The 20,010-nt window shown below is 36.1% G+C and overlaps 1 protein-coding gene across 1 annotated transcript in view; it reads right to left on the bottom strand.

Moving 5' to 3' along the window:
• The window catches only part of LOC144973526 (uncharacterized), a 72,780-nt gene that overhangs the window by 44,636 nt on the left and 8,134 nt on the right, over positions 1-20,010 (bottom strand). Inside the window, exons 2-5 of the mRNA XM_078916050.1 lie at positions 11,291-11,438; positions 10,407-10,488; positions 4,477-4,560; positions 3,098-3,183 (exon numbers count right to left, since the gene is read on the bottom strand). Of these exons, the coding sequence (XP_078772176.1) occupies positions 3,098-3,183; positions 4,477-4,560; positions 10,407-10,488; positions 11,291-11,438 (400 nt within the window). The remainder of the gene's footprint in view (positions 1-3,097; positions 3,184-4,476; positions 4,561-10,406; positions 10,489-11,290; positions 11,439-20,010) is intronic.

The following is a 20,010-nucleotide window of genomic DNA, read 5'->3' on the forward strand; positions in this document are numbered from 1 at the left end:
AAAATTATATCTATAGCAACAGGATACACACCATCATCAAAACAATGGAGCTTGTGCCTGGAAGAAAAATATACTATAATCAAACACCCTCATGAAGCCACACTCAACACGAAAAATGAGATGTACAACAGCTGTCCACATAGACGAAAACATCTACTAATCAACTACAAACCTACGGAACCACTTCAACAAGCAACACCACACAACAAACCAAACTCATGTAACACACAGTCAGTCCTGACGATGGCTGAAAGGCCTGAAACATCGATGTAGACTGACTCAAACATCGTGGTAAATATTACAATAATATATATATATTGGGTGCGATATTTAAAAGACCTGGACAAGTATAAAAGCCTTTAACCACCGGACACAACGGATGACCCTCTATAATCTCACCATAATTAAACCAATTTATTGAACAATAATTTCCAAGAAATTATATTGAAAAAAATAGGTCTTTAATCGTTTTAATAGATTAACCTCAATTTTTTTCAAACCGAAGACTTTTACGTAATTCTCAAATTGTGATGTGATCTATCGATCCTCCATTTTTTTTCCCCATGATCCATCCAAGAGATGTTGTGCCAAAGAAATGGAGAAATGCAATTTAAACTCAAATTTTTGGAAATATCAGCTAGAAAAAAAATGAGTTAATGATCAATATATAAAACCTGATGTGTTGGAAAGATCGATGACAGAACGGTGAATAAGCATCTGTACTGTTAGCTGAGACGTATGACTTTTTTGAAAACATACACGTCTTAGGGTAAGTCAAAGAACAGGAAATCCATTGTTTAGATAGAGTCAAAAGATAACTGATGGTTCACAAGATGACAAACATACGATTGCATTCTTGTACATATCCAAAAGGCCTATGATGAAGTTGTTTCTCTCTCTCTCTCTCTCTCTCTCTCTCTCTCTCTCTCTCTCTCTCTCTCTCTCTCTCTCTCCCTATATCCTTTCTTTAAAAAATATAGCATTGTGGAGAACATTGTGCTTATTTGAGTCAATAAAAAAATTGATACGGCGCACAACTCTACTGAAAGATTTGAAAATTAGGAATGTATTTTTTACAGATAGATAAACAGATAGCTTGATTTCCTTTTATAATTTAAAGTCAGTTTGAAAGTTCGTTGAGTCAAACAGATAATATCATAAAATATGTACCGACGACACTTGGCTCCCAAAATCAACTAATTTTGACACTGTAAAAAGTTGTCAATTTGCGTCATCTATTTATGACATCAAGTATTATTATTACTTCCGTTGTGTTCTTGATTTAGCGGTGATCAGTTTTGTTATGATATGTTTGTGTGTGTGTGTGTGTGTGTGTGTATGTTTGTGTGTGTGTGTTGTGTGTGGTGTATACATGTGTGTGTGTGTGTGTGTGTTGGCATTTTTCAGCAAATCGTGGCATTCATAGTGATATTATTCACTTGATGACATGAAGTATTTCAGTCGCCATTTTGATTCTTTTTTTACTATTAGGGTTAGCTCGAGAGGTTAGTCATAAGTGTTATTACAGGTGCTAGGGTGTTTGTTTTTCCATAAGTTAAGTAAAGGGGAGACATTCCGAAAGCTCCTACATCCCCAGTATTCTTTAAATTTGTATTTTCACCTTTGATCTTTTGTCAGCACGGTGGTAGAACAGCACATTCAACGTTCAAAATTCCAATTCCAATAACGGATAACAGCACCTGTAGCATCAGTCGCCAATCAGACACAGCTAAGTTACTGAAGAGTAGTTCTCTCATAATTTGGGATGAAGAACCTATGATGGACAGGCGTGTGTTTGAATGTGTGAGCAGGATATTCTGTGACATAACAGGCAGTTCAAAACCTTTTGGGGGCAAAGTGGTTGTACTTGGATGGGATTTTCGGCAAATTCTACCTGTTGTTAACAAAGGAAGTGAAGCCGATATATTAAGTGTCACACTTAACAAGTCATTATTTGGAATTTTGTAACCATTTTTCACATGAACAAGAACATGAGGGTTACTGATGACAATAACTGTTTTGCAAATTGGCTTCTCCGCATCGGAAATGGTACAGAGCCGGTTTTCAGCGAAATAGGAAAGTATTCTGTTAAATTACCCACAGCGCCATGCCTTCCTGAAAATGACCCAGAATGCTTGATAAATGCTGTATACAATGATTTGAATCTGAACTTTGCGGATGAACGTTATCTATCAGAGAGAGCAATTTTGACTACAACCCATGAAAATGTTGACAAAATAAATGCTGTTCAGGTTGACCTCATCAACTGAACAAATTTACCGCAGTGCTGATTCCATTCAAAGTGACTCTGACATCAACTTATACCCGATTGAATTCTTGAACGAACTTACACCTCCCGGACTTCCTCCACATGCATTACATTTGAAAGCCAACACGTCAGCGATACTGCTTAGAAATATAAATCCTAAATCAGGCCTCCTAAATGGCACCCGTTTGTTAATAATTAAATTAGGTTCAAAAGTATTAGAAGCCAAGATAATTACCGGTAGTAGAGCTGGCGACATAGTGTTTATCCCTAGAATCAATCTGACGACAACAACTGATTCAGGCTTACCATTTATTATAAATAGAAGACAGTTTCCGGTAAAATTGTCGTATGCAATGACAATTAACAAGTCTCAGGGGCAGACATTAAGCAAGGTGGGGATTTTCTTTACCACAACCGGTATTCACACACGGACAACTGTATGTTGCTGTGTCACGGGTCAGAGGCTATAGTGGCTTACACTTCATGTTGGGCCACACAGGAAAATCAACCGAAGATATAATACCAAATTACACAGACAACGTTGTTTACCTATCTGCCCTCATTAAATGATGGTGAGTACAGTATCGAATGAAAATAGTTCTTTCCCCGCGAAATTGCGGGCTTTTTACTAGTATATATATATATATATATATATATATATATATATATAATATATATATTATATATATATATATATATATATATATATAAGACCTTAACAAACACGCACACATATCCGCACATACATACAGACACGCGTACAAGCAAACACAAAGACAAAAGTATTGTATGTAGGTATATAGCATTGTGTATACTATAGCAACTTACCCTAAAAACATCAAAACAAAACTATGTTTCTTCAGCAGATTAGCTACCTCTTTCTTTGCAATGTCTTCAATTGATCGAGTTCTTTTCTGGATTAAATGAGAAGAAATGTATGTGACAAGTTTTAAGTTTCAAGTTAATTCACTTTTGGGATTTCGCCAATAAATCATATAATTTGATGACAACATACATGAAAGTAAAAAGATGGTAAATAAAACAAAAATATATAATGATGCAGTCAATAACCACACACTATACAACAATGGTAATAACACCAATACTTAAAATAATATTAATGTAAAATAAAATAATGATTATGATAATAATAATGATAATAATAATAGAAATAATAATAATAATAATAATAATAATAATAATAATAATAATAATAATAATAATAATAATAATAAATAATAATAATGAATGATATGATGATGATGATGATGATGATGATGATGATGATGATGATGATGATGATGATGATGATGATGGTGATGATGATGATGATGATGAAAATAATAATAAAAAAATAATGATAATAATAATAATAAAAATAATAATAATAATAATAATAATAATAATAATATAATAATAATAATAATAATAATTAATAATGATAATAATAATAATAATAATAATAATAATAATAATAATAATAATAATAATAATAATAACAATAATAATAATACAGCAATAATACCATTGTTTTTGTAACTAAATACCAAAAGGATTTATTGTATTCTTGAAACATGTCTTTAAAGCATAATAAAAAATATGTTTCAAAATTGTAAAATATAATCTTTTTGTTATTTAGTTACATGACATCGAAGTTGATACCAGTTGACAAGCACAAAATTCTAAATTCATGAAAAATGAATTTTCTTTCCTTTCCCTATTTATGTAAGGATTTTTCAAAATTCAAAAAGAGTTTTACACGACTATACTCTTCAACAGTCGTAACGTCACTTCCTTCCTAATGACGCATGGTAACTTAGTAACACTGGCTCTAAACTATCGGAACAATGGCGGACGCCTGTATGAAATATTTCCCCGGCGTGCATAAAAGCGTATCCAGGGGGAAAAAACCCCATAAATTTGATCATGTTTTGACTTTTACACATTCTGATCACAAGACATATGAAAAGTTCTATCCAGCATGAAGAATAAAAAGTAATGATTTTCTTTGTTTAGAACCAAGATGGCCGCCGTTGCCGGGCGGCATGACATCAGACTACTGAATCCAATTAGAATACGATATTTATATAAGGCAACCCATTTTGAACATTTATAAATTGTTTCTTGTATGGATGTAACATTCTGAAAAATGTCAACTCCAAGAAAATCAAACGACAAGTATTCCCTGTTATAATCATATTTCTTACCTCTTTGATAATGTGAAGACCACTAAATGAAATTTCCAAATAACTTTCAACCACCTTGTCGGTTTTGAATAGCGATTTCGCTACCTGAAATTATTAAAAACTTCATCATCGTCATCATCATCATCATCATCATCATCATTATTATCATCATCATCATCATCATCATCATCATCATCATCATCATCATCATCATCATCGTCGTCGTCGTCGTCATCATCATCATCATCATCCTTGTCACGTTACTGTAGAATGACCTTAAGTCGCAATGGAAAACTAGACCATGAATTATATATTTTCAAACCCGTTGTTATGCAAAATCTTGTGTTGACAACCCTCCTCGGTTGTCCAATCAAAAGTACTTACCATGATATATATACAGGCCTTTCAGCCATCGTCAGGACTGTGTCTTACATGAGTTTGGTTTGTTGTGTGTTGTTGCTTGTTGAAGTGGTTTCGTAGGGTTGTAGTTAGTTAGTAAATGTTTTCGTCTATGTGGACAGCTGTTGTACATCTCATTTTTATGAGGGTGTTTGATTATAGTATATTTTTCTTCCTGGCATAAGCTACATTGTTTTGATGATGGTGTGTATCCTGTTGCTTTAGATATAATTTTCCATGAAATGCTGTGGTCTAGCTTGTTGACTTTTAATTCGCTGAGTTTTGTGGATGTATTTTTTTGTTGGTGTTTCTAAAGTTTGAGGTGTGGGGGTTGTATCTTGTTTTGAAATTATTTTCCGTTAGTCCTACATATTTTTCCTGCTTGTTTGTTTTAGTTTCGGTGACTGTGGCTTGGTATATTAAACTTGATTCTAAACATTGTTTGTTTAACGGGCAATGCTTCTTATTTCTGCAGTTGCATTTTCTGGTCGGTGGGTTTTGCTCTTGTCGGTGGTTTTTTAATATTTATTTGTTGTGACTTGAAATTATTTGTGCTATGTTGCGCATACAAGAGTAGCTTATTTTTATGGTATTCCTGCTGATGATTTTATGCAGCTTGTGGTTTTTTGGAAAGTGTGTATCAATTAACTTCAGGAACTGCTGTCCAATGTTTGTGCTGACGATTTTGTCGAAACGAAATAAGGAACATTGCCCGTTAAACAATATATATATATATATATATATATGTGTGTGTGTGTGTGTCTGTATGTGTGTGTATAACAAAAATAACAACTTCCAAAACCAACTGACTAACGATGTGAAGAAAATAGACAAAGAAAAACAACTTCTGATACCAGCCGACAAATCCAACAACTATTATAAAATGACACCTGAGGAATATGATAAAATGACAAACAAACAAATCAACAAAGACTATAAAAAAGACAGAACACATAGAACCAAACTGATCACAAAAGAAGATAAGAATATAGCGAACAGACTTGACCTTAGCGATCGAATCGATATAGCACCAAGAAGAGAAGCGTTCATCACATTGTTAGATCACAAGCCTGACTTAAAAAATAATCCAAAATGTAGACTAACAAATCTATACAAATCTGAAATTGGAAAAATCAGCAAAAAGATATTAGAAAACATAAATAAAAACATCAAAGAAGCAACTAAATTCATCCAGTGGAAAAACACCGATGAAGTCATTGAATGGTTTAAAAATATCCAAAACAAAGAAAATTGCACCTTCATCTCTTTCGACATTTGTGATTTTTACCCCTCCATCACCCCAGACTTACTAAACAAAGCATTGGAATTCGCAGCAAAATACACCAACATCACAGAAGAGGAAAAACACATCATCAAACACACCAAGCACAGCACACTATACTATGACAACACGCCGTGGACAAAGCGACATAATGATTTCGACGTAACAATGGGTTGTTCGACTGTGCTGAAACATGCGAACTGGTCGGACTCTACATCCTGTCACAACTGCAACATACACACACATACATCGGCCTCTGTAGAGATGACGGACTCGCTATAACCAACAAACGACCACGAGCGAACGAAAACATCAAAAAACAAATCTGTAAAATATTCCAAAACAACAATTTGAAAATCACGATAGAAGCAAACAAAAAAACAGTTGACTTCCTCGACATCACATTCGACATAAAATCCAATTCGTTCCAACCGTTCAGAAAACCAAACAACACCATTAGCTACATTAATAAAAACAGCAACCACCCCCGTTCCGTCATTGAAAACATACCAAAAAGCATAACACTGAGAGTGAGCAAACTTTCGGAAAACAGAGAGATATTCAACGTCGCAGCCACCCCCTACAAAGAAGCACTCACAAAAAGCGGATACAACACACCATTTGAATAAGACGCCCCCCTCTCATGTAAACCCCAACACACAAGTGAAGAACGCAAAACAAGAAAACGACATATTACTTGGTTCAACCCATCTTTCGACAAAAACGTCAGCACAAACATTGGACAGCAGTTCCTGAAGTTAATTGATACACACTTTCCAAAAAACCCAACAAGCTACATAAAATTATCAACAGGAATACCATAAAAATAAGCTACTCGTGTATGCGCATCATAGAACAAATAATTTCAAGCCACAACAAAAAAAAATATTAATAAACCACCGACAAGAGCAAAACCCACCCACCAGAAAATGCAACCGCAGAAATAAGGAACATTGCCCGCTAAACAAACAATGTTTAGAATCAAGTTTAATTTACCAAGCCACAGTCACCAAAACTAAAACAAACAAGCAAGAAAAATATGTAGGACTAACGGAAAATAATTTCAAAACAAGATACAACCTCCACACCTCAACATTTAGAAACACTAACAAAAGAACATCCACAAAACTCAGCGAACATATTTGGAAATTAAAAGACAACAAACTAGACCACCACATTTCATGGAAAATTCTATCTAAAGCAACAGGATACACATCAACATCAAAACAATGTACCTTCTGCCTGGAAGAGAAATATACTATAATCAAACACCCTCATGAAGCCACACTCAACACGAAAAATGAGATGTACGGTACGTGTCCACATCGCCGGAAGTTCTTGTTAATCAACTACAAACCGGAACCACTTCAAGAAACAACAACAGTCAACAAACCAACTCAGTCCTGACGATGGCCAATTAGGCCTGAAACATTAATGTAGAATGTCTCAAACATTGTGGTAAATATTAAAATAATATATATATATATATATATATATATATATATATATATATATATATATATGTGGTGTGTGTGTGTGTGTGTGTGTGTGTGTGTGTGTGTGTGTGCCCATGGCGACATCAAATCATCACTTGCTATTCTTGATCGCACAACGCAGGGTTGGTTAATAAATGGATAATAGCAAGGCAGAGACCAGGTTATTGTGTTATGTGAACCGTACGTTCGAACGAGTGACCAATAAATCATAGGGCGATCCATGTTATGTCAGTGACCATTAAAATTATCGAACAGAAAAGGTCGATCTGTCCAATGTATAATAGTACCAAGAAAACATATCACATAGAAGGTAAACACTTGTTATGTAAAAAATACTCAACTGCTGGCCGGTTGCATTGCTCTGTTCGGTGACAAATAAAAAGAGACGTTTGTCATAATACATCTCCGTAAAGGTTTGTGATAATATTTGGTGCCTTGAAACTCGTGCAAATTATCACTATTCAGACACAACAGGATAGTGATAATATCTTGTGTGCGAAGTACGTATGAGAGATTTCGAAATTTGCACGACTCTGTGTTGTTTAATCCATGACATTTCCATCTATTTTCTGACCCAAACATACCATTTCCTTGCATAAATTATTCGCATATTTGGTTTCAGCAATATCAAAATGTCATAATATGCCCGCGTACATACTTTCTTGCTAATTTTCAAACGACCGCTTCAATATATTACATTGTACTTTCTTACATAATCTGCGACTTTGATCTAGGAATCATGTCCCAATAGGGAATGAGATTAGCGGAGGAGTAGCGTTCCTTGATTGGACGCCACCTTACAGAGAGAACGTCAATTTGGTTTTGAAGTGTCTCAAGCCGCTTTCACCGGAAGCAAGGACGAGAGACGCATGCGCACAACCAACATGACGTTCTCTCTCTAATAATTTTTCCGCCGGTGACGTCACAGACTATGGGTGACGTCCAATCAAGGGACGCTACTCTTCCGCTAATCTCATTCCCTATACCTTCAACGTTTTGGATTATCCTTGCTGTGTCAGCTCTCTTGTTTGTTGTCAGTTGTTGAGAACAGCATTAATACATAGTCACCTACATCGAATGTTAGTTGCTTGCCCTTATTTATGAGCCTCAAAGTCATCAAAATCCTTGCCTTTTAAATTTGAGCCGCTGTAAGTTGTAGAATATGCCATGGATAATACTGGAGAATAATCCCATTGTAACAATGTCTTCGTATAATATTGAGATATCCCACACACGAAAACATCCGATTTAAAATCACATAAATGATAATTAAATGCTTAAAAAACCTTTGGAGATTTCCAGTTTAACCAATGAAAGTGATTTCTTTTAAAATGTGAATATTATTCCACCATCTCTTTGAATCAAATACATTATCAGTTATTTACCTTGACATTCTTCCGTTTTGACTATTTGGGTTATATAATATATATCCTAATATTTTTGTAGTCAAGCGTTTATTTCTGTGGAATGACAGTGTACCTTTGAAGATCGGCCAGAAAATTTCTCCACATAATTTTTCAACAAATAAAACCATTAATTCTATCCTTGCCCATCATTTTTCGCATATCCCCAAAGCGTAATACCCATCCAACATAAAAATATATTGTTTAAAAAGAAGTACGGTATGCTATACATAATTTTGTTCGACAAAACAAGCTATAGATAGAATGCGCTTGGCCAAGGAGTTCACAACATTGCCATCCGGGAGTATAACGGACCAACACACAAACTCTGTGTAACCATGAACTTTTATAGTCTGGTTAATACAGTTTAGTGAGAACAACTCAGAAACGCGGATGGCAAAAACAATAACAAAGGCCTGAGTGACATCATCTGCATACTATCTATACAACACAGCATTAAGTTCGTGTAATTACAAAATAATATTTCATCAAAATTTGTGATTGGCAAAAGAAATCTGAATGTATCGTGCAGCGAATGTGACTATTTTCATATTGTTGGTAAGGAGACGGTGAATTTGTCAAAACGAAATGAACCTGAGAATTTAATTCTCAAATTTTAAATAATTCCCACAAAATGGAGTTGGTTGTCAATATTTGGTGCAAACGCTTTCAGGCCAAAGTAAAACAGAGGATTTATCAATCTACATCACACTTAATTGATGTTGATTTTTTAAAACATCATGTTACAGCTTTTAAAAAAGCAAAGAATGGTCTGGCTTAAACACCTCCTTCAGCTAACAACAAAAACAAATAACCAATCTTCTAATATGTGTGTGTTGTTTAATAATAATAATGCTGAAAACTTATAGAGCGCTATAACTATAACTCCGAGACACCAGACTCTAATCTAAGCGCTTCGTTCAATGTTTATGTTGTCTACTAAAAAAGAGGTAAGTGCCGAAATTGTTCAGCGTCAGATTGATATTTTGCTTTCAATGAAACCTTTTTATTCCTTTTTAGGATTAAATATTTTATTTTTACTTATCATTGATCCAGCAGCTTGTAATCTTGTAAGTCAAGGTAAACAATTTTGATACGATAAGCAGATCTACCTACTTGAAAACTTTAAAAATTCGTAGTTCGTAGGACGTAAAAATTGTAATCGCTATAATGAACTTTAAAAATTAACAAGTCGCCCTCATAAGGATTAAATAAAAATTTCAAAATGTATAAACTTATGTGGTCTGCCACCAACTGTAATTTTTGATACGTTTAGATGACTTAGAGATGTTCATGAATTTATGAAATCTGAGTCAAAATTTCCTAATTCTACGAATTTTTTGTACTAGTCGGCAGGTCTAGATACGTTACCCCCATTAAGATGTTGGTCACGTAGGTCTTAATTTTCAGTTCGACTGCCGCTTCGTTGTCGTCTTTATTTTTAGAGTGAAATCTGGGAGGGCAAAGATATGAAAAAAGCTTAATTTTTGTTGTAATGATGGTGGCAAGGGAAATGGAAAATAGTGGTGATATGAAATAGATGGTGGTGGAGGTGGTGGTTATGGATATAATGATGGTGAGGAGGAGAAGGTGGATGATGATGATGATGATGGTGATGATGATGATGATGATGATGATGATGATGATGATGATGATGATGATGATGATGATGATACGATTGACGGAACTTCAGATCATATTGTTTATTTATTGGACCTCATTGATAAGTTTGAATGACAAAAAAAGCAAGTCTCCATGAGTTTATTACCAGTATTGTTATTATCATCATCATTATTATTATCATTATTATTATTATCATTATTATTATTATTATTATTATTATTATTATTATTATTATTATTATTATTATTGTTATTATTATATTATTATATTATTACTATTATTATTATTATTATTATTATTATTATTATTTATTATTATTATTATTATTATTATTTTTATCATTATTATTATTTTTATTATTATTATTATTATCATCTATTATATTATTATTAAATTCTATTATTATTATTATTATTATTATTAATTATTATTATTATTATTATTATTATTATTATTATTATTATTATTATTATTATTATTATTATTATTATTATTCATGTTATTACTACTTTTATTCTTCTTATTATTATTATCATCATCATAATAATAACAATAATAATAATAATAATAATAATAATAATAATAATAATAATAATAATAATAATAATAATAATAATAATAATAATACTTACATTTCATAAAGTGGGTAGTCGACGAGCACGAATACATTGATAGTAAATGTGTCTGAGCCTTCTCTCTTCCTTCGGACATGATCCTTGTTTTCAAAGGGCCTAATCTTAGACTCTGATTGCGAATACTCCGAATGGCTCAAAACTTGTCCTAAAAATAACAAAAGAATAAGAAATGAGTCAATTGGTACAATATCTACTAATTGTTCTCAACGCTGTTTTAAGACGGGTCCTCAAAAACTCCTCAAAAACAATTATCGAGGAATCAGAGACAAGAGGCATTTCTTTATGGCCTCTTATTTCTTTAAGACAATACATTGATTATTATTTTTTAAGGTAAAAAAATCTGCGTCGCTTTGCATACATGAAGACTCGACTACGGCCCGACAGATCATACATCAACTTGATGTAATACCCCTTGAACATAAAGCCACAGTAAAGAGGTGTATTCGTGGAATCAGTGTTATTGCATTTGCAGGCTTAAAGTTGTTTTGGTAATAACAGGAGATAAAGTGAGTAGAAAAGTGCCAGAAGACAATAGAGAATAAAAAATGTTCGCGGCGGTGATGGGGATTGAACCCGCGACTTTATTGGTACGACAACTCCGCCTGACCGGTGAAAGCATGACTCTACCGTATGAGCTATCCACGATCCCAAAAAAATCATATCAAACTCAGGTCATTCATTATTAGAGCTCTCACCGACTACTTGAGATCGAGGGTCCAACACACACACACAACCTCCGCGAAGTTAGTTGGCCAGCAATTAAGCTTAATAGCCAATATTCTCAAGACAATCATATAACATAGAAACAATTGAGACATTGAGTATGCTCCGGTTTTTGGGGTGAATTTTTAATTCAGAAAAGTGAGTGGAGCAGGCACTTATGTTGGTAACAACAAGAGATGAAGTGAGTAGAAAAGTGCCAGAAGACAATAGAGAATAAAAAAATTTTCGCGGCGGTGATGGGGTTTGAACCCGCGACCTTTTGGTACGACAACAAAGTTGTTTTGTTTTGTTTTGCCATAATATGGTAAATTATAAAAATTCTCAGCGTAGGCAATGAACAAAAGATAGTAAAACTATACCATATTTAACTTGTATTGTTACTGGAGACAAGTATTAATCTTTGCCTGTTCGGAACATTCTTCATAACAAGTACAAAAGGGAAAAGGGGAAAGAAGAAGAGGACAAGGAGAAGGAGAAGGAGTAAGTCGAGTCATAAGATTATGAGGAAGACAATGGAGAAGAAGAAGAAGAAGAAGAAGAAGAAGAAGAAGAAGAAGAAGAAGAAGAAGAAGAAGAAGAAGAAGAAGAAGAAGAAGAAGACGATGTATTTCTGTTTGGAAGAAAAGATTTTGGAACGCCATCCAACACAACTACAGTGTGTGGATCGACTAATCTCTAGAACACTTAATTATGGGAATGGAATTTACACATTATTTTTTGTGTGAAATTTGAAATTATCTCATGCATATATATATATATAATATTATTATATATTAAAATATTATATATATAATGAAACTAAAGCTAAAATGAACAAGAACGCTGTACAAAATCCGATAAATGAAATCTTCGACAGACTAAATACAATTTGGAATGGTATATCAACAGAAACAGTCCATCAGTCGCCATCATCAATGAGACAAAGAGTTGTGGTATTGATCAATTCCAAGGGGTGACATACAAAATACGTAAGGGCTTCATGTGTGCTGATTTTAATTTTGTGCTCGATTTTTGAAAAATCCATATTGAATAGCCCAACTTTTAAACAGTAATCATGAATAAAATACATTACACACTAGATAAAAGACAACTAGTTTTGTCTAGTTTCCGAATATGTAATTATCATCGTATTTGTTCCAACCACTGTCAAACTATCAATGGGAACAAAATGTCTATTTTCTATTGTAAAATAATATATATATATATATATATATATATATATATATATATATATATATATATATATATATATATATATATATAAATTATAAAAGCAAAAACCATGAAATAATAGTGCTCAACTTTTTGTAAAAGGAGCTATTTATAAACATTTCAAGTATAATTATTATTGTTTAACTTCTACACTGTTTCATGTCTATGACAATCTACGGGAAGTGTGTGTAATCGTCAATGTTGTTTATGATTGTGTGTTGTTTCATACTTCCTGTGATGTCTTGGGACACAATCATAAACAACAATAACGATTACACACACTTCCCGTAGATTGTCATAGACATGAAACAGTACTGTAGAAGTTAAACAATAATAATTATACTTGAAACGTTTATATATATACACTTATAGTATTCGCTGGATTCAACACGCTCAGCAATACGGCACTCTGGACCTGGGTGACTGAATTATTTCTATGTGACAAGTCAATGCTAGGTACGTATTAAGTTTTGTCAACACGCAATGTTATATATTTTTTTAATTGTTCTTTTTAATACAGAGTACTCGATAGCTCAGTTGGTAGAACATTCGCTTTACATGCAACGGGACCGAGATCGATCCTGGATGGAGACGAGATATTTTCTGATCTCCCCCTCCCCCCTGCCCACCCAGCAGTGATTGGTAGCTGGGTCTGTTAGATCTACGATAGACTAGCTCAGATTATCCAAAGAATAGCAAACAATTGCTCTTGTCCGATTCACGCCAAAGAACCGGGATAAACTCCGGCTCCATAAGTCTCATGGCTCTGATTGATTGATTTTTATAAATAGAATTTTTTTTAAATTATTAAAATGGTTTACGATTCTTTGGCGTGAATCGGACAAGAGCAATTGTTTGCTATATTAAGTGACTTATTTACAAGACTTCTAGTATCCGAGCGTGCCGAAATCCGATGTTAATGGGAGGCAACCAATGCTTGTCGTGTTCTTCAAGGAGTAACAACAAGATATGAAGTGAGTAGAAAAGTGCCAGAAGACAATAGAGAATAAAAATTTTTCGCGGCGGTGGTGGGGTTTGAACCTGCGACCTTATTGGTACGACAACTCCGCCTGGCAGGTGAGAGCGTGGCTCTACCGTGTGAGCTATCCACGAACACAAAAATATTCGTTTCAAACCCAAGTCATTTCTAGATCCCTCTCTCACCCACTTCTTGAGACCGCCGATTCGTTCGCACACCACCATCGCGAAGTAATTTTGACCAGCAGTTAAGCTTAATAGCCAATATTCTCAACACAAACATATAACATAGAAACGATTGAGACATTGAGTATGCTCCGGTGTATGGGGTGAATTTTTAATTCAGAAAAGTGAGTGGAGCAGGCACTTATGTTGGTAACAACAAGATATGAAGTGAGTAGAAAAGTGCCAGAAGACAATAGAGAATAAAAATTTTTCGCGGCGGTGGTGGGGTTTGAACCTGCGACCTTATTGGTACGACAACTCCGCCTGGCAGGTGAGAGCTTGGCTCTACCGTGTGAGCTATCCACGAACACAAAAATATTCGTTTCAAACCCAAGTCATTTCTAGATCCCTCTCTCACCCACTTCTTGAGACCGCCGATTCGTTCGCACACCACCATCGCGAAGTAATTTTGACCAGCAGTTAAGCTTAATAGCCAATATTCTCAACACAAACATATAACATAGAAACGATTGAGACATTGAGTATGCTCCGGTGTATGGGGTGAATTTTTAATTCAGAAAAGTGATTGGAGCAGGCACTTATGTTGGTAACAACAAGATATGAAGTGAGTAGAAAAGTGCCAGAAGACAATAGAGAATAAAAATTTTTCGCGGCGGTGGTGGGGTTTGAACCTGCGACCTTATTGGTACGACAACTCCGCCTGGCAGGTGAGAGCGTGGCTCTACCGTGTGAGCTATCCACGAACACAAAAATATTCGTTTCAAACCCAAGTCATTTCTAGATCCCTCTCTCACCCACTTCTTGAGACCGCCGATTCGTTCGCACACCACCATCGCGAAGTAATTTTGACCAGCAGTTAAGCTTAATAGCCAATATTCTCAACACAAACATAGAAACGATTGAGACATTGAGTATGCTCCGGTGTATGGGGTGAATTTTTAATTCAGAAAAGTGAGTGGAGCAGGCACTTATGTTGGTAACAACAAGATATGAAGTGAGTAGAAAAGTGCCAGAAGACAATAGAGAATAAAAATTTTTCGCGGCGGTGGTGGGGTTTGAACCTGCGACCTTATTGGTACGACAACTCCGCCTGGCAGGTGAGAGCGTGGCTCTACCGTGTGAGCTATCCACGAACACAAAAATATTCGTTTCAAACCCAAGTCATTTCTAGATCCCTCTCTCACCCACTTCTTGAGACCGCCGATTCGTTCGCACACCACCATCGCGAAGTAATTTTGACCAGCAGTTAAGCTTAATAGCCAATATTCTCAACACAAACATATAACATAGAAACGATTGAGACATTGAGTATGCTCCGGTGTATGGGGTGAATTTTTAATTCAGAAAAGTGAGTGGAGCAGGCACTTATGTTGGTAACAACAAGATATGAAGTGAGTAGAAAAGTGCCAGAAGACAATAGAGAATAAAAATTTTTCGCGGCGGTGGTGGGGTTTGAACCTGCGACCTTATTGGTACGACAACTCCGCCTGGCAGGTGAGAGCGTGGCTCTACCGTGTGAGCTATCCACGAACACAAAAATATTCGTTTCAAACCCAAGTCATTTCTAGATCCCTCTCTCACCCACTTCTTGAGACCGCCGATTCGTTCGCACACCACCATCGCGAAGTAATTTTGACCAGCAGTTAAGCTTAATAGCCAATATTCTCAACACAAACATAGAAACGATTGAGACATTGAGTATGCTCCGGTGTATGGGGTGAATTTTTAATTCAGAAAAGTGAGTGGAGCAGGCACTTATGTTGGTAACAACAAGATATGAAGTGAGTAGAAAAGTGCCAGAAGACAATAGAGAATAAAAATTTTTCGCGGCGGTGGTGGGGTTTGAACCTGCGACCTTATAAGTACGACAACTCCGCCTGGCAGGTGAGAGCGTGGCTCTACCGTGTGAGCTATCCACGAACACAAAAATATTCGTTTCAAACCCAAGTCATTTCTAGATCCCTCTCTCACCCACTTCTTGAGACCGCCGATTCGTTCGCACACCACCATCGCGAAGTAATTTTGACCAGCAGTTAAGCTTAATAGCCAATATTCTCAACACAAACATATAACATAGAAACGATTGAGACATTGAGTATGCTCCGGTGTATGGGGTGAATTTTTAATTCAGAAAAGTGAGTGGAGCAGGCACTTATGTTGGTAACAACAAGATATGAAGTGAGTAGAAAAGTGCCAGAAGACAATAGAGAATAAAAATTTTTCGCGGCGGAGTATTTCCTGCCTTACTTCCCTTATCAGCGATATTTTTTGTTAACGTGTTTAACCGGGTAGAAAAATTGTCAGCAAATATTTCATGGATTACGCCCCTTTGTTCTAATACTGCTCATCTTGGTGGATTTGCATCTCCCTATTTTACACTGTTAGTTGAATTTCTCAATGTGGTTCATATCAGCATAGAATAATTAGTATAGTTTCAAGTTATTTTGTGTCAAATTTGGTGCTTTCATCACTAATTTGAAAAATGTTGCCCAGATTGCCCTGGCTAGTTGTCAAGCAACGTGAATCACGAGACGGCCATCCACGGTTTAATCAGAAGGCAAGTATTTATCGCCTGGTCGACAGGGAACAAAATTACCATGTCGAAAAACAGGATCCATTCTCATGTAAAACCACTCTTACGCAGGACAGGATACATACCTTGTGTACTTGGTCTATGGCTTCTTATTTTCTAGTCTAAATGTTTGTTGATCGTCAATCATAGAATTAAACGAATGAGGATACGTACGGAGCCTAAAAAGTGTCCACCAATGAAAGCATTCAGCGCCATTATATCATGGGCTGGGAGTGCAAACATTACCATTCATTCGGTCTCTATGTCAACATAACGACACAAGAAAAACAACAAACAATATCAAAAGCCACAATAAAATGGTTCAGAACTGTTTGCGTATATTTATGCTTCAATAAAGCTGTCAAAAAATGAAGTTAGAGAATGTGTGTAATCGTGTATTATAATAACCTATAATGTGATTTCCAACCACCACATCATCACTGTCACTATTACTACAACCACCATTACCACTTCATCACTACCACAATTACTACAACCACCAACACTATATCATTATCACTACCAATAGGGTACACCACCACTACATCATCATCACGACTACAACCACCACCACTCCATCATCATCACCACCACTACTACTACACCATCACTACTACCACTATTACAACAACCACCACCACATCATCATCACTACCTCTACTACTACAACCACCACCACCATATCATCACTACCAGTACTACTACAACCACCAGCACCACATCATTATCACTACCACTACAACTATACCACCACCAGCACATCAATACCACTACCATAATACTACAACCACCACAACCACATCGTCATCACTACCACTACTACTGCAACCACCACCACCACCACCACCATATCATTATCATTACCACTACTACTACAACCACCACAACCACATCGTCATCACTACCACAACTACTACAACCACCACCACTATATCATTATCACTACCACTGCACCACCACTACATCATCATCACTACTACAACCACCACCACTCCATCATCATCACCACCACTACTACTACACCATCACTACCACCACTATTACAACAACCACCACCACATCATCATCACTACCTCTACTACTACAACCACCACCACCATATCATCACTACCACTACTACTACAACCACCAGCACCACATCATTATCACTACCACTACAACTATACCACCACCAGCACATCAATACCACTACCATAATACTACAACCACCACAACCACATCGTCATCACTACCACTACTACTGCAACCACCACCACCACCACCACCATATCATTATCATTACCACTACTACTACAACCACCACAACCACATCGTCATCACTACCACAACTACTACAACCACCACCACTATATCATTATCACCACCACTGCACCACCACTACATCATCATCACTACTACAACCACCACCACTCCATCATCATCACTACCACTACTACTACATCATCACTACTACCACTATTACAACAACCACCACCACATCATCATCACTACCTCTACTACTACAACCACCACCACAATATCATCACTACCACTACTACTACAACCACCATCACTTCATCATCACTACTACTACTACTGCAACCACCACCACCACCACCATATCACCATCATTATTACTACTACTACTACTACTACTACTACTACTACTACTACTACTACTACTACTACTACTACTACTACTACTACTACTACTACTACTACAACCACCACCACCATATCATTACCATTACCACTACTACTACAACCACCACAACCACATCGTCATCACGACCACTACTACTGCAACCACCACCACCACCAGATCATCACCATTACAACTACTACTACAACCACCACCAACACATCATCATCATTACCACTACTACTACAACCGCCACCACATCATCATCACTATCACTACTACTACAACTACAACCACCACAACCACATCGTCATCACTACCACAACTACTACAATCACCAACACCATATCATCCTCACTACCACCAGTACTACAATCACTACCATTAGGTTTTGGAGCTTTACTTCTTTTGAAAAAAGGAAACTTCGGAATTGTATTTGGCATTGTGTTTATATATCATGATATAATATATTTAGAACTAGATACTATACAATATGTATGCCAAATACCACCCCAATTCCCTTTTCTTGTGTGCGGGAATTCCTCTTTCGGCATTGAAATTCCTACGAGTGGTGTCTGAAATTCCTGTGAGCCAAATTTAAAGTTGGGTCTCTTTGCTATGATGATGCAGTGAGTGTGAGACTCACTGAGAGAGTCATCCCTACACACATAAACAACAGAAACAATTTAAAAACATAACTATGACACGAAACCACTCACACACGGGGTTATACTATTTATCCCTTTCTCTATATAGAACAGGACAAGACAAACAAGAGCTTGAGTCTCTCTACACTTAGCATTGATGTTTGTCGTCTGACGAGTTCAACTCTCGGTCGACCTGTCAATATTCCTTTTTGCCTTGGACGTAATCATTAATAGAATGTTGTGTGGTTTTGACCGTGAAGAAAACCTTAAGAAGTCACATTTATATCATTTTAGAGACATCGTTTTGAATCATTTTGATTAAACGAGCGATCAGGAAGTTATTTTCTTAAATTTCATGAACGGCCGATTACTATAGTAACGCGATTCCCAGCCAATGTCTCAATGGCGGATATTTTTCTCATCGAGGCCGCTGGTTGGTTAGCCAATAAGAGCACCGTACGGTTTCCATTGGGTAAATTCCTTGTCGTCAATAGAGATCATCCATCCTCGCTCTTTTACGTCCAGGGTCCGTTTTCATGAACGCGGACTAGCGCATAGTCTCTAACCACGGCTACCACACACTCAGGCAGCTTCCCTCGCGTATTGCTGACTGCGGTATAGGCCATCCGGTATTGCGTGTTCATTACGTGGCTGTATGTGTGTGTGTAGCGCGAGATTCAATATGCTATTCATTCAACAGTTCCATGCTTATCGTGTTGCGTCTGTTTGTTTTAAACAATTAAAGTTTAATTCATGGATTACCATCATAGATGTGGAT

Source organism: Berghia stephanieae, chromosome 5, assembly GCF_034508935.2.
Source record: "Berghia stephanieae isolate SIO BIC M18660-M18661 chromosome 5, UCSD_Bste_1.3, whole genome shotgun sequence".
Lineage (NCBI taxonomy): Eukaryota > Metazoa > Mollusca > Gastropoda > Nudibranchia > Aeolidiidae > Berghia > Berghia stephanieae.